Below are 15094 nucleotides of genomic sequence, written 5' to 3' on the forward strand. Positions count from 1 at the left end.
TGCCCGAGGTCCACATCAGTAGCACAGCAGGAGGAGCCTGTGCGCGGTCACTGCCTGGCAGTCCTGCTGCCTGTCGGACCCGCAGCTGCAAATGAGTCACTCCCATTAGCTTCCCACGTGCTTGGCACCAGGCTTAAGAGGAAAATGCTGCACGCCGCCTGACGACCTGCCTCTCGGAGCTGACCGCACCAGGGTAGGAGGGTCAAGTAGCGGGCAGCCTTGCGCGAGCCGAGGAAAAACTCGCCTTTTTCAGTATAAATGCCCCCACGCTCCTCTTCCTTATGCCCTTACTGATATTTGGAAAGTGACGCAAAAAGGCTGGAGTCTGTGGCCCCGAACCCCCCGGGCAGCAGCGTCCGGCGATCCCTCTTTCCGGGGAGGACAGCTGCGAATCTCTCCCGTGCCAGGAATGAGAGGCAGACGCTTGGGTAATTACATGGGCTGTCTCTCTCATTGATTTTCCGGGCTGTTCATGCAGAGGAGCCGTGAAGCGGTGGATCCAGCCTGTCCTGGCCCGCGAGGTCGCAGCCTCGCGAAATCCGTCCTCCCGGACGAGCCGCCTCTTCAGGGATGCGATTAGCTAGAGAGACAGGCTTACGTCACACTGTCTCGTAGTGTGCTTCCTCCTTTGAACCCTGTGCCGCCTCCAAACGACTCCTGATTACAGACACGGATACTTATCCTGGCGTCATGCCAAATGAGAAACAACACATTTAAATGGTCAGTCTGTGATATTCAACTGTTTGCACTGAAACTCTCACTTCTCTCAGATTCTTAAGGCCACTCCCTTGCAACTGTATTAAGAGCTATTCTTTTAGGTGTTAGGACGCAGCCGTGTTTAAGCGTTAGGCGCTCTCAAAAAAGCTTTGCGTCTCTGCGTACAGTGTCTTGCTTTCGGATGCTGGTGCTATTATTTGCTCAGTCATCAAGAGTCAAGACAGTTCTGTAATTACTACGCAAAGCTGTTTAGCTGTCTCTCTCCCGTCAAAGTTGCTGGCTTCTTGTTGTCTGTTTATGTCCACGGACGCAGTGTCGGCTTCAGCTGTCGCTCTTCTGGGCTTGACTGGCAGACTGTCTTCCTTGTTTTGCTGGTGGAATTTTCCTTAAAGCAGACTGTGGTCAGGAAGAGCCAGTCATGTGGAACTGTTTCAGAAAACCCACGTAACCTCCATCACCCCAAATGTCCTCCAGTTTACTTGGGTGAGAATTGCATCCCTGCCAGTGGCCACCTCCATCGCGGCGATCGCTGTGTTTGCAAGAAGTGTCCTGCAAAATGGCAACCCTAACTGTGGTGTCAAATGGTTTCTTTTAAGTGGCTTGTGCTTATAGGGGGCAATCTCACTCACAGCACCAGCAGCGATGCCAAAGACAAACTAAACGAGCAGGAACAGCGCAGGGCTGCTTAAGGACGGAGGTGTAAATGAGTCACGAGTGAAGGCTGCAACAGCGCTTCTGCTCATGGCGAAGAAACTCACACATTACACAGACAATCCATAACTCAAGGCAAACAGGGAGGTACTAAGATATTTATAGTGTATGAAATACAAATATCAGCTCCATCTAATTCAAGACGCGTGATGTGTTTGTGCTGATGCGGAGAAACAGAACTGGCGAGAGAAAAGTCGCCGATAGGCTCACGTAGCTCATGGCAGTGCCCCACAGCTGGAGTAACCGTGGCGATGCCCACTCATGGCTGGACACGGGTGGAAGCAGAAGGAGGCACGTAGATGCCCGTGTGAGAGCGCCCGCGAATGTGCAGACCGAGCATTTAGTCGAGCGCCTTCAAAGCTACAGGCCGAGCGTCCCAGCGCACCTCGCCCCAACTCACCTGTCGCCCCGGCAGTCCGCGAGGGTGCAGAAATCAGAAGAGGTGGGGGGAAACAGAGGGCTGGTGGACCGAAGAAAGGGAGAGAGAGCTGAGAGTTGAGCTGGTACTTCTGCTCTCTCTCTCTCTCTCTCTCTCTCTCTCTGTCTCTCTCTCTCTCTCTCTCTCTCTCTCTCTCTCTCTCTCTCTCTCTCTCTCTCTCTCTCTCTCTCTCTCTCTCTCTCTCTCTCTCTCTCTCTCTCTCTCTCTCTCTCTCTCTCTCTCATTCTCCAGATGTCATACCGCTTGTCTCATGTCTTCTCCACTCCGGTTTGGTTGGAGTCTTGATGAAGCACAGGGTTGTTGCGCACGATGACAGTCGAGCATAACCCCTAACCAAGCCTGCTTGATCCGATCACACTGTCAGCATTGTAGGAGCAGCGCCCACATAATGTGGCTGGAAGTGATATGCTATGATGGGGTGGAGCGCACGTAATATGTATGCACTCTCCAATAGGGGTCTAATTACTGCTGAAGCTTAATGAAGCGTTAGAGTGTGGATGATGTGATGTTGGCTCAAATCTTCCTGTACCTTTTAAAAGTCACTATAGAGTGCAGTCCTCCCTCTGTTAACAAACTGAAATATGAGGATGTAATAAAAATGATAATAATAATACTCATAATAGTAGTAGTAGTTGTTATCACTTTCACTGTGAATGAGGAACATGTCGAACAATGTAATCATCCATTAAGAAATCTACAAGCTCAATGTCTGTAATAATTTGCCTCTCCCCTCACATTTTGTATTCAGATAAGAGAAATAAAGTTCTCATTGAATTCCTTGAAAATATTTACAACTTTATACATTCGGAACCTTTGAAGGACATTCACTTGCAATATCTACACCGATAATAGACTAGCTCACACCACTTTTATGTACTATATATATTTTCAAAAAAGAAACTGTTTTTCACACTGTCAGCAAAACCTTTAATACTGCAACTTTCCCCCTCTATGTTGTTCTCCATTTTTCCGTGTTCGAGTGTTGATGTAGCAGGTTCTAGCCAGATTAAATGTTGCCTGGCAGATGCCGGTGTTGTGAGGACCTTGGCAAGCTAGCAGTGAATTAAAGAGCTCTTTCTGCCTCATCACCACGTTTGATATCTCCATAAGCCACTCTGAAGGTTCCAGGTCCTTAGCACAGATGCTCTCGCACGCACAGGCCTGTGGACACCCTCCCCCCCGCCCCGGGCCCCTGGGATTTTCCTAACAATGAACCGTGTTTTTTCTGGCAAATTTCATCTAGGTTCAAAAAAAGAAGATGCTTTACATGCATCGCAAGGTTTGTTTGTTTTTTTTGTTTTTTTTGGTATCGTGCTTTTATTAATAATGCTGTATGAACACAAAGAGGATCAGTGTTGATTTTTTGAGCAAAGATTTGGATCAGTGTGCAGTACAGCTTCGAGACTCGTTGATGATGCGTTTTGAGCAGGTTATTCAGGACTCTTCAGGTTTCTGTGCCGTTTTCCGGTCTAATTGCGTAATTACCGGGGGTACCCCTTCTGCCTGCAATGGTCTTAAACCCCCCCAGCATTCACATCGTCACTCTTCATTCTCAACTGTCGCCTTAACAGGACCCTTTAAAATCACATTTCAAGGCATATTTTAACCACCCATTTCCCAATTATGGTCCATCGTGTTTTGAGAAGGTGGCAGCACATTTCAGCTGCATACCTTGGATTATTTTTTTTCCCAAATGTTAGCTCTTCGTTCAGCGTTTTCACCGTCTGTCGTCATTGTGTCTAAGAAGGTAGACATCGACCCCTGGGCCCACCATGTATAACAGCACCAGGATAAATGCCTTGACATAATCGTTCAGATATGTCATCAGACGAATAATGATGTAGTGTCAGGAATATTGTACGCATAGTTATGACCATCACGGCCGTGCAGGATTTTATGAGAAGCAAAAAGACAATAAAGAAACAAAGTGTTGATGGCGTTTTTGCAAGGGCGATGCCCAGTTTAGTGCCCAACTCGAAAACATTGACTTTTATCTGACCTCGCCCGTTTATTGATGAAGCAATCAAGTGCAAAAAAATCGTCACTGTCACTGTGTCTTTACTGCCAATAGCAACACGCGTCCCTTATCAGCTGCGTGCACATGACTCTGAAAGAGAGAAGCAGTTCATTTTTTATCCTCTTATCAATTTCTGCAGGTGATACAGAGCAAGACGCCTCTTTCCTCCTGCAAGCCGAAGCAGGAGTGCAGCCTCGACGCGATCGAGCACTTCAATAACCGGAGCTCTCCTACAGCGAGCACTTCAAATGGCCATCTATTAGAGAAGCATTTCACCCTACAAAAAATAAACAATGCGCGTACTCTTGTTTTATTTACACAGCAGTGTTCATATCTTAAACAACGCATTCCTTCATTCCCTTTATAGTATCGTAGCTATTGTCTTTTCACAGTCACGTAAATGCAACACAAATTCCCGAAATATGTTTTGTCATTATTTATCTCTAATTATGTTCTGCTTTCTTTTATGACTTCATTCATATGAAACCCAGCACAATTGAAAAACTTACCCATGACACCTAGAAACACCACTACATTCTCCAATACAAGTTACAGTTAAGACGTGTTCCTTTAAACTTATGTTCCATTAGCTCATGTTTTTAGTTACAATTTAAAATAAAGTGAAAGTTTTTTACTGCTATAAATATTTTACATGGTTATACATACTGAATCCTTCTACAATAAGCAGGCTCTTTGTTGATTGGGCAAGAGGGGGATTATCACCACCTAGTTTTCTGAGTCGCGGTTGCTTATGACCATAGTTTTAAATAATCTGTCATTGTTTTAAACTCTGTGTGACAATCAGTGTTTTTCCAGCAGTCCCTGGTCCTGAACGGATACATAATAATAAGTAATTGGATGTGCCAATCATTCCAGGCTTGGGCAACAGGAGACACATGCATTTGCTTGAGAGCAAGGACATAGATGGACACTGCTGAATACATTTTGTGGCACCCATTTCACCCAAACAATCTTACACACACACACACACACACACACACAAGATTTACGGATATTTTATGCTGAAATTTGTTGTGGTGATTCGGAATCGGAGTTATACTTTATATCTTAATGAGTTAACAGCTAAACACTCAAAAATTCTTGATGGACACCAGCAAAACGTGAGAGTAGCTAATAATAGAACTCTATAGTCTTGCTAATAATTCCACAGCTCATTTGAGATGCAGTGTATATTGTAAATAGTTATATTGTTTATACCAACCTTAGTGTGCACCGTATTCTGTAAACTTGTCTCTCATATTTTCCTCGCTCCTATGAGCTGTGAAAATATCTGAATTGGATGAAGAACAAGAGAGACTGACAGCTGGATGCCTGGTAAAGACAAAATGAGCATTTCTGTGGTCAAAAAATGATGCAGCATTTATTTTTTCATAAAGTACTGGGCATGCAAAGCAGTTGGGAGTACAAAAACGATGGGAATTCAAAGACGGTACAAAGATGAAGGAAGCAGCTCTTACCTACTGATTACATCTGGTTAATGTTTTCACAGTATCGTGCAGTGCAAAGATATCACCATGGTAAAAGACGAACCATGTCAAAGGGCATGTTTTACATCTCTATATTTAAAAGCACTCGCATACAAAAAGTAATGGACACCAATAAAAGATTAAAACAAAGCAAACAAACAAAAACCTCAGAGGCATTATCTGAAAATACTTTTGTAGACTGCTTTGCTCTCCACGTTTAAAATGCATAGAACTACAGGAAGAGAAAGAAAGGTTAAAAGATTTGGGAAACTATGCATCGAATTTTGGCGAGTCTTCCAAATGAACTTGAGAGCACTGGCTGGGTTTTCCTATCCAGAGATCTGAAGTGATAAATCCACTGCATGATGATAAATTGCATCAGGGGAGATGTTTATCACCTGCCTTCATTTTCCATACCGCTGTAGATAAGTACAATGCCAGATCTGGTTTAACATAGCCATAAAATACGCTCCTAACAACCCAGGAAGCTTAAAACAGAGAGAGGTGGGAGGAGGATAAGGGGAGGAAAGGAACCGCTGGATCATACGTGTATGGGAATGTTGTGGGGTTGGGAAAGAGAGAGAGAAAGAGGAGAGAAAAAAAGATGTAAAATTATGGTGGGGAGATGGGAATGGGATATGGGAATGGCTACTTTTGCTCAGAACGGAACACAAAACTGGACTAACAACGTAATTCTGTCACAGCCTGTTTGTGCCGTTTTCTCTTCCATACATCTCGCTGTCGCGGCTGCTGGAGTTTCAGATTCCTCTCTTTTCTCCTGCTGGGGCCATGCTGCGTGATTTAGAACGCGGGTCCCTGCTCCTGTGCCTGCACTCAGCTATTCGGATCTCATGGCGCTAACCCTGCATGCTTCCCTTTGCCATTAATCTTCCTTATCTCTCTATTTGAGCTAGCGCCATTGATTAAGGCCACTTTCCCAGTGTTATTTAAATCAATGAGCCAGAATTCTGCAGCCCAAAATGCAGGGGGCACAGTCGACTGATGAATTCTTTTCATTAAGTGGGCAAGTTTATCAGGCATCACCAATGGAAAGAGATCGTTCAAGATCCAAACCAGAGCAAAACAAGGACAATTGGTAGCAGACTCCACAGGCCTTTGTTTGTTAAAAATTTTATATGAAGCAAAATTATTATTATTAACTAACTATATTATACTTATGCTTAACTTATTTTACTCATTCCTATTAACTGTGCCCAACATGAGATCAAAAGACTTTAGCGGTTTCCATTGTTCTGTCCATTTCAGGAACAAGGGAAAATTGGCGTCACTTTCAACATCGGGACAGTCGACATCCTCGTGCAGGAGAGCAGCATCCCGGTGAACGATGGCAAGTACCACGTGGTACGTTTCACAAGAAATGGTGGCAATGCCACACTTCAGGTGGACAACTGGGCCATCAACGAACACTTCCCCTCAGGTAAGACCTCCCAACCATCACTTTTGAACATCTGGATGATGAAATCAACAAGATATATGGACTGCACTCAGCATTAGACTGCAACTGCTTTTGGGAAATTTCTGGAGTCACATTTTGGATGATAGTCATGTGGTGTGACCGAGTTGGTTAAAGTGTTGCGCTTATGCGGACATATGAATACTAATCGACAACAGGTGGCTCCTTAAGTTCCAGTAGTGCACCACTGCCTTTCTTTATCCAACCATCCTTTATAATTGATAAAACTGTAATGTCACACTTGGGAACTCTTCCTTCACACTGACAGTAAATTACATTGTCTAGACTTTATTACTTCATTGTTGTCTAGTCTTCTTTATTACTATTGGAGTATCCTGTCTCCCTTTTGGGAGATGTAAGGCATAGCAGCCAAGACCAATTTTCTTTGCACATGTCTAGATTTAAACCCTCTGAACAGACATTTGGCTTGCCCCTTTGATATTGGTTCAGCTATTTTGTGCCTTGTGCTCCGAAGATAAGCCAGAACAACCCAATGAATGCCAAGAGGAACATTATGTACGAGCTAGTGTCCCTTAAGTTCTGACTTTAATAAGTGGCTGGACACACAGGCTCCAAAATCACTTTAATAGTCACAATGACTCGGTGCCCCCCTACTTATGGGATGCCTGCGTCCCTTTAAAAGTCTCTGTCTCAAATTTTTAAGGTCACCGCGGCTTAGTTGAAAAATTCATTAGATAGGGATACTTCATCAAACAGTACTGCATTAGATTATTAAAAATACTGACTCATCAAAAGTGGATGCTAAGGATGTTTTCACTTTAATGCGGATGCCAGGAACCGTTTCCTGTCCTAGGTCCTTGAACATGCAGCGTTTCATTAACAAGGGCTGAGTACCCAGTGCTGATTAGCTGCAACCCTCACGCAAGACCCAGTTGAGATATGCACAGCCTGCATCCTCTGAGCATGTGCATGCCCTGGGCCATCCAGACACTGATGCTGCCATTCCACGACTTCAGAAGTGGTCCCCCCCCGCCCCCCAATCCCACCCACCCCACGAGGGACAGGGTAGAGCGAGAGTCATGGGAGTGGGAGCGGAGTCACTGCAGAGTGTGGGCCCCAGTCTTTACCCAGCACTACTGTGCGCCATGACACATTATGCGTTTTGCTTGATAATTGCTCATGTTACGCTAATATGTTCCACAAACAGCATTGCTGTTTGTTTTTAACCAAGTATGTTTTTGGCAACTTCATACAGCATCATTTTCATACCAGCATTTTGTGTGGACAACACCTCTGTATAGTGCATCATAGAATTAGTATATCAAAGTATGTTCAGGTTTCTGGTTCAGCTGTCGGGTTTCTGGCTCGTAGAAGGTAATCTCATTATTTTTCAGTGTTTCCTTTCTTCCAGGCATATTTTCCATAATTATATTAGACAAATTAGACTTTAAAAGCTGTCATTTTCCACTGTGACCATGATATTTGTAACTTCTTTAGAAACACGGAAAACAACGTGCGCACTGTAGAGGGAGGTCAGAGTCTTGCACCCCAAGTTTCATTGTCCACAGACTATCATTACTGCCATGAGAATATATCACTGGTGTTATGAATGTCCGTGGTATACAGCACATATAAATGCTAGCGAAATTGACTCTCCCGCTCATGGTCCAAAAGTGATGATAAAATATTTAGATGCCCACATGGCTGGCAGGAACTATGATTTATGAACATGCACGATATAGTTGTGCTTTAGGTTCAAGCTATTTATGACGAAGAAACCTTAATGTATGCGTAAGCTTTGCAGCCTTCTACTGAGAGATGTAAAACCTTATTAGATGTAAAGAGGAAATTCAGCAAGGTGCTGAATGCTTGTGGAAACCAGTGAGCCATGCCAAACAGCTGGGGTTTGTTTTCTAAATGCTTCAAGGTATTAATCCTAAATGGCTCCAGCGTACCTGTTCTTGAAGCATGCACTAGCCAAGTTATTATAGTTCACCTTGATTGTCTAATTGCTTATAAATAACAAGGACAAGTAAGCCCGTTACAGTGTAACTTTCCAGTATAGTGATCTGATTCTGTCTCTGCTCCCAAATGGCCTGACCAAACCATCCAGTGACCCATGTGTGAAAACACCTAAGCTTATGACCCTCATTATAATGAGACTTTCGGGCATTTACAGATGCTTTGCTCAGCTTTGGCACCTGGGTTGCTGTCGGACTGAGAACAGATGCCTAGCCCATTCACTCTGCCTGTTACTCGTCATGTAAACCAATCCAACATATATGTAAATCTCATGTCAACCAAGGCCGCCGGGCTTCCTCTTCCTCTCACGGAGACGCTGTTCCCACGTTCCTTTAGTGTAACGTGGCCATAGCGGTCGTGTTTTGACCGCGGGTGCTATTTACGGCCCGGGTCTGTGCTTGCAGTCACAAGTCAAAAATCCTTATCGGCTATTTAGCCTCATTCACGGAGACCATATACTGTAATCCAACATTAAACAGATTATCAACCCACGCGTATACATTCCCTGCTGTAGGAGAACACGCAGGTAATGCAGGCACTGGATTCCGCAGTTTGAAGGAACCATTGGTGTCAGCACATTTGAAAAGTAGCTGGAAATCAGCTTCTATCACGTCACAATTTTTTTCTTCTTTTCCCCCAATCACTCACTCACATTAAGAGTGAAGTTCGGAGGCTATGGATGTTTTCCGCATGGCTCTGTCTTACCCCCACTGCTTCGTTATTAGATCAGATGTCTTAAGGGTGCTGCATTATCAGCCTGTTGATGACTAATATCTCTTACATAAGCTAGGCTAGGCCTTACGCAGCTGCTACCGTACCGGTTTAATTCACGTCTGGTAACCGAGCAATCAATACTGACAAGTGACGTTGATCAATGTAGCCTTGTCAGCACTCCTAGAGCACTGCATGCTGCTGATATTTTCATTCTGGCCTCATGTTTAATATCATTGCATGCTTTCTGTCTCTGTAATCGAGCTAGTGGATTTGCTCTGGTTCCCTCCGTGCTGTTCTGTGTGAAACAGCTGGTGGTAGGTTATGGACATTGTAAGCGTTGGCGAATTTTTGTTTCCAATTTCCTGCACAGAAGGAGGTTAACGAGAAAGTATTAGGAATTATTACAAAATACAAGTTTACTCATATTTATGGAGCGATAGTGTAGAATGCAAGAAACAAATACAAATGAGCCATATGTGAGTTCTCAGAACCGCTTAATAAGGACCCACAGTATACGAATTTGCCTTGCCACATTATCGGCACGTCAGAAACTATGGCCATGTGAGTGTGTATACAGGAAAACTGTATCACATCAATGCTATTGAAATGTACAATAAATAAATAAATAGATAAATGAATAAATAAGATCAAATCACTATAATCAACAGCATGCATTGCCAGTGATCAGGTCACCATAGCAAATGGAAGGAAAAGTTTCATAAGATAAGTGGACTGTGTGAAAAATGTTTCTAATTTATAGAGTTCATCTCTCTCTCTCTCTCTCTCTCTCTCTCTCTCTCTCTCTCTCTCTCTCTCTCTCTCTCGAGACATCGCGTCCTGCATTTTAACTGATATACCTGATCGTTTTCTACGGTCTGTTGATGTAAACACGTGACAAGGCAGCAGATAGCACAGACACATTCATCACTCCATTTCTAGTAGAGGTCAGGCTGCCCTTTTGTTTTCTGGAGGGGAGGAGACTGCAGAGATTGGGAAGCATATGGGGTCTGAATTACACTAACAAGTAAGGGACTTATCTGTGGCCTTATTAGTAACCACACAGAGCACACTCTGTCTCAAAGAGAACGTGCATGCATGCACACACACACACACACACACACAAACACACACACACACACACACACACACACACACAGTTATCATTTGCCAAGGCCAAAGAACAGATCTAAAATGAAACACTGTATTCATATTCTTTGCCACTTAAAAGGGAATGACTGAGAGAGCAGCCACTGCATGTAATGGTTGATAAATTAATTTCATCCTCTGAGAGTTCCATACTAAGATGAAATAAGACTCGTTTGTTACTGTGTAGCTATGTACATACTACCCAATAAATAAATAAATTAAATTAAATGCAATATAATTAATTAAAAATGAATGAATGAATGAATGAATGAATGAATGAATGAATGAATGAATAAGAAAAGTTCAAGGAACCGAATAAATATCTGTCTTCACCAAAAAGCAGGCAGGATCTCCCCAGATCTGTCATAATGGGCAGTATTGGCACACTATCCCAGACAGCTCCAGAGTTTGGCAAATGTCAGCACGTCATACTAGCTGAAAGAGACAAGTGGCTACATGAGCTAGATGCTTCTGCAGAGGAAAGGGCCACGTCATTTCTGACACACGTGCACTGCGTGACGCTTTGACATTGTGACGTGTGATGTTTGTGTGCGTCTTAAAAAGAAATGTAATTTTTTCCCCCTCTATAGCTGCACTGGGGCTTTTTGATGTCCTTATGTCCTTCCTGGCAGTTCCCAGGCTGGGTAATGGTGGCTGGCAGTGGGGAAAATGGCAGACAATTACACGTGCAATGGATTCTGCTATTCTGCTACCCAGTGACAGCGGTCCTGGGTCCCACACTTCAGTCAAATGACTGCATCATTTCTGTATCATCAGGGAGGCTGAGAGAGTGATGTGGCTCTTTGGGGGTCAGCTCCTTCTCTGTCCTTCTTCCACTCTAACACATGGGGGCTTTGTTGCCGCAATGTTCTTGTTTTACCCCCTGCGCTCTTTCTGTATACACAGCTATTGGATGTCCATGCATGATGTGATGATGTTGTTTTTTTTCCTCAATGATAACTGGAGCAAGCAATGTCATTGTTATGTTTGTTTCTATTGTAAAGGGACTGATCGGAATAATTACGCGCATTGTTTTGCGTAGGTATTTATTTGTCTTTTCTCATCAAGCAGCAGGAATAGTAGGAGTGACAACATGCTCAAATGTCCTCAGATGTGCTCAAGTGTGCTCATAGGTATTCATATGTGCTCATGTGTGCTCATAGGTATTCATATGTGCTTATGTGTGCTCATATGTGCTCAAATGTGCTCATATGTATTTATATGCGCTCAGATATGCTTATATGTGCACATATGTGTTCAAATGTGCTCATTTGTGTTCGTTCATATGTGCTCATATGTGCTCATATGTGTTCATGTGCATTCATATGTGCTTATATGTGCTCAGATGTAGATCGTGGAACAGGCCTGTTTGCAGTGTTGCTTCCAGTTCCCATGTGGCCCAGCTTGGAGATCCACTAATGAAGTGCTTGTGCATCCCCATGTCCCGTTACAAAGATAACGCCCTTTATTGCCTTGATGTGATTGTCAGGCTTGGCTACACAGGCTCAGCTTAATGCTTCGATCCAGGGTGCTGGCTGTTTGTGTGACCTCTGGGTTGTAGTCTTGGCCCGCCCTCCGCCTGAGTTATTGGTAAAACACATGTTCAAGTTGCTTAACTTGGGAGGTGTGAAAGGGTCTCCCCAGGTCACGCCTGCAGCTTTGGGAGACCAGGGCTCTTGCAGCAAAGAAAAACAATCCCGCCTGCTTCCTGTGGTAGTGCTGCCTGCGTCATGCTGTGATTTAAGAAAATTGCTCTCATTTGAGCAGGCCTGTTTAATATGAATGAGCACAGCATGATCCATATGGTTCACTGCGGTTCACTATGGATGCGCTGAAACACTACGGATGCAGGGTTTTGTTGTTTTCCCTTTCTTTCTCTTTCCTTTCTGTGCCCAGAAGGACACATGGAAATCTGGCTGCATTCCCGAGACCTTTGGATATATATATATATATATAAAAAAAACATATCAAGTCAGCATCTCGGGACATAATGCACCCAAAGATCTGACCTCACATCATTTGTAATGATACCGAGCATCCCGTGTGGTGCAGCATGCTCACTAGGAAGATACGAAATCCCTGGGGACCGCTGCATAAGCTGTGGGCTGAAATGTGTCTTTGTAAATGCTATGGAGGAGAATGGCGACTCCACGGAATGACACAGCGCTGTGGAACGACAGACACTGCTCAAACACCGCAGCCAGAGTGGCCCATTTTATGAAAGCCGGAGCAGCTCGTTTCTCGCTGAAAGATTTAAGGTGGCAAGTTTCCGAGGTACAAAACAGATACCTGTGTACCCTACAAGCCCAATACAATTATTTATATCAAAAACTAAATCTCTTCCCCTTATAAATCTCTCCTCAGGGGGGACAAAGATAAGCTTTCAATATGAGGCTCTCATCTAATCCTGAAATTAAATGAAACCACCAAGGATGTCCAGATAAATGCTCCCACCCTTATTGTCTTTGAGGATATTAGAGGAAGATTCTCAGGAGCTAGACTTCCCGTTGTTGTTTTGACTTTTTATACACATGCATGATCAGCTGTCTAATGGAATCCCAACCCTACTTTATGATTATAAATACAATTAGAACTGTTTAAAGAGAGGTAGGAGATTTACATTTTTAATATATAATATAACAATTCTGTCTCGTCCTTCCTGTGGGTGGTCATATCTTTTTTGGAAGGCCAGGGGGTTTGAAGGTGTGGTGCCGTATTTTGGCTGTTCCTAGGATTGTTCTCTTCTGGACTGAGATTGATGTCATTTCTGGGATCTGTTGGAGCATCTCTTCCAGTTTAGGGGTCACAGCCCCGAGTGATGCCTCTGGATAAGGTTGAATAAATAATATGTACTGCACTGCATTTTTTACCACCTCTAGATCACTTCCACAACAGATTCAAATATCCTTTCATATTATTATGTATCATATTGTTATTTTCATACAACCAATGTAACAGCATTTGTCTTCATTCTCAGCATTAATAACCAGACACACATTACATTATTCAACAGAGAAGCAGAAGCGTGTGGCTTCTAATTATACAGCAACATGACCATGTCGGTATAACACCTCATAAATATTACATCGGGGCCTGTATTCTATCTACGGCAAGGAGCCGTATTTCATTTGGATGGAGTTGAGAACATTCAAGGCTCCGCAGCCCTCTTTGGATAGGTCTGTAGATGTTTCATCACGGTCGAAGCCCTATTCCCCAGCGGGGTGCGAGCCTGAGTCCATGCGAACACCTTGTGGTGCCGTTTCAATTTCAAACAGGCTCTTCCTTAACCTTGGGAGCCTTGGTGCTTTCCTCCATTCAGCAAGATCAAAGCAGCCCTCGCATATCTGTGAGCCAGGTTTATTGTCCATTCCATGAAACTTGGTAGGGGAGAAACGTTTTTTGGGCACATTCATCTGCTCACGTGTTGAATTTGGTGGCCCAAATAAACAGGTTTAAAAAAAACCTGTTCACAGTAAGACGCGCGTTAGCAGAAAAGATGACCTCAGCAACACGTCTGTCACGGGAGGAGCGCGGAGCGGTTTCGGGAGGACGTCTCCGGGAGTCCGGAAAGCCGGGAGGAGGCAGGTGCAGGGCAGGGCCGTCACGGCGGTTATTTTTAGTGAGCCATATTCCAGATCAGCGTCCGTGCCGGCGCTGGAGATGTGCTCAACCATAATGCGTGCAGTCGCCATAAAGCTGCAGGTCTGCTGATAGCAGTGGTGGGGGTGTGAGGTGGAGTAAGGGGTGAGGATTAATAATGGAAAAAGATGAGGAATGAAGACAGCAATTGGGAAGGCACTACACACATGTCAGGATAGGCAGCCTGTATTTTTGTGTTTGTGTGTCTGAGAGGGAGAGAGAGAGAGAGAGAGAGAGAGAGAGAGAGAGAGAGAGAGAGAGAGAGAATAAGGTCATTGCACTTGTATGCTACTTCCCTCATTGTGATGGTGATAAGTCACCCACGCTCTCTCTCCATCTGCTCTCGCTGCTCCACCTTCCACCCGTCCTGACTGCCCCCACTCCTGCCCTGGCCCTTCTTCACACACCCCACCTGCTCCATTCATCCTTATTACGCTTCCTCCCAGAGACAAACTGCGCAATCTGTTTGTTTGCTGCTCTGCTACTCAGTGCTGGGGAGATCCTCCAAAGAGCCGTTCCTTCCTCCTGCGGCTGCTGTCTGAGAGGAGGCGTGACACAGGCAATTCCCCCCCACACATTCTCCTCCCCCACAAAGTTGTGGAATTTGACCCCGAGCGTGTCCCAGGGCAGAGTGCCTTGCCTCACAACTTAACGTTGCTGTAAGAGCAGCACAGCTCAGCGCCTTGTCTAGTTCTGCAGCCGATAAAGGTGACAGCCCTTCAGCACGGCCTCTCTCTGCGTCTCAGCCCCCCGTCCACAACCCCTGG

The 15094-nt window shown here is 44.5% G+C and overlaps 1 protein-coding gene across 37 annotated transcripts in view; it reads left to right on the plus strand.

Annotated features, from left to right (window-relative positions):
• Positions 1 to 15094, plus strand: part of nrxn3a (neurexin 3a) — a 255272-nt gene that overhangs the window by 185921 nt on the left and 54257 nt on the right. For all 37 annotated transcript variants that reach the window (XR_003410077.3, XR_003410078.3, XR_004776805.2 and 34 more), the window contains one exon: positions 6638 to 6809. Coding sequence is in view for 34 of the 37 variants with exons in the window: in XM_027001508.3 (XP_026857309.2) it covers positions 6638 to 6809 (172 nt within the window). In the remaining 3 variants the exon portion in view is untranslated. The remainder of the gene's footprint in view (positions 1 to 6637; positions 6810 to 15094) is intronic.

The sequence above is a fragment of the Electrophorus electricus genome, chromosome 10, assembly GCF_041902795.1.
Source record: "Electrophorus electricus isolate QZ-2024a chromosome 10, ASM4190279v1, whole genome shotgun sequence".
Lineage (NCBI taxonomy): Eukaryota > Metazoa > Chordata > Actinopteri > Gymnotiformes > Gymnotidae > Electrophorus > Electrophorus electricus.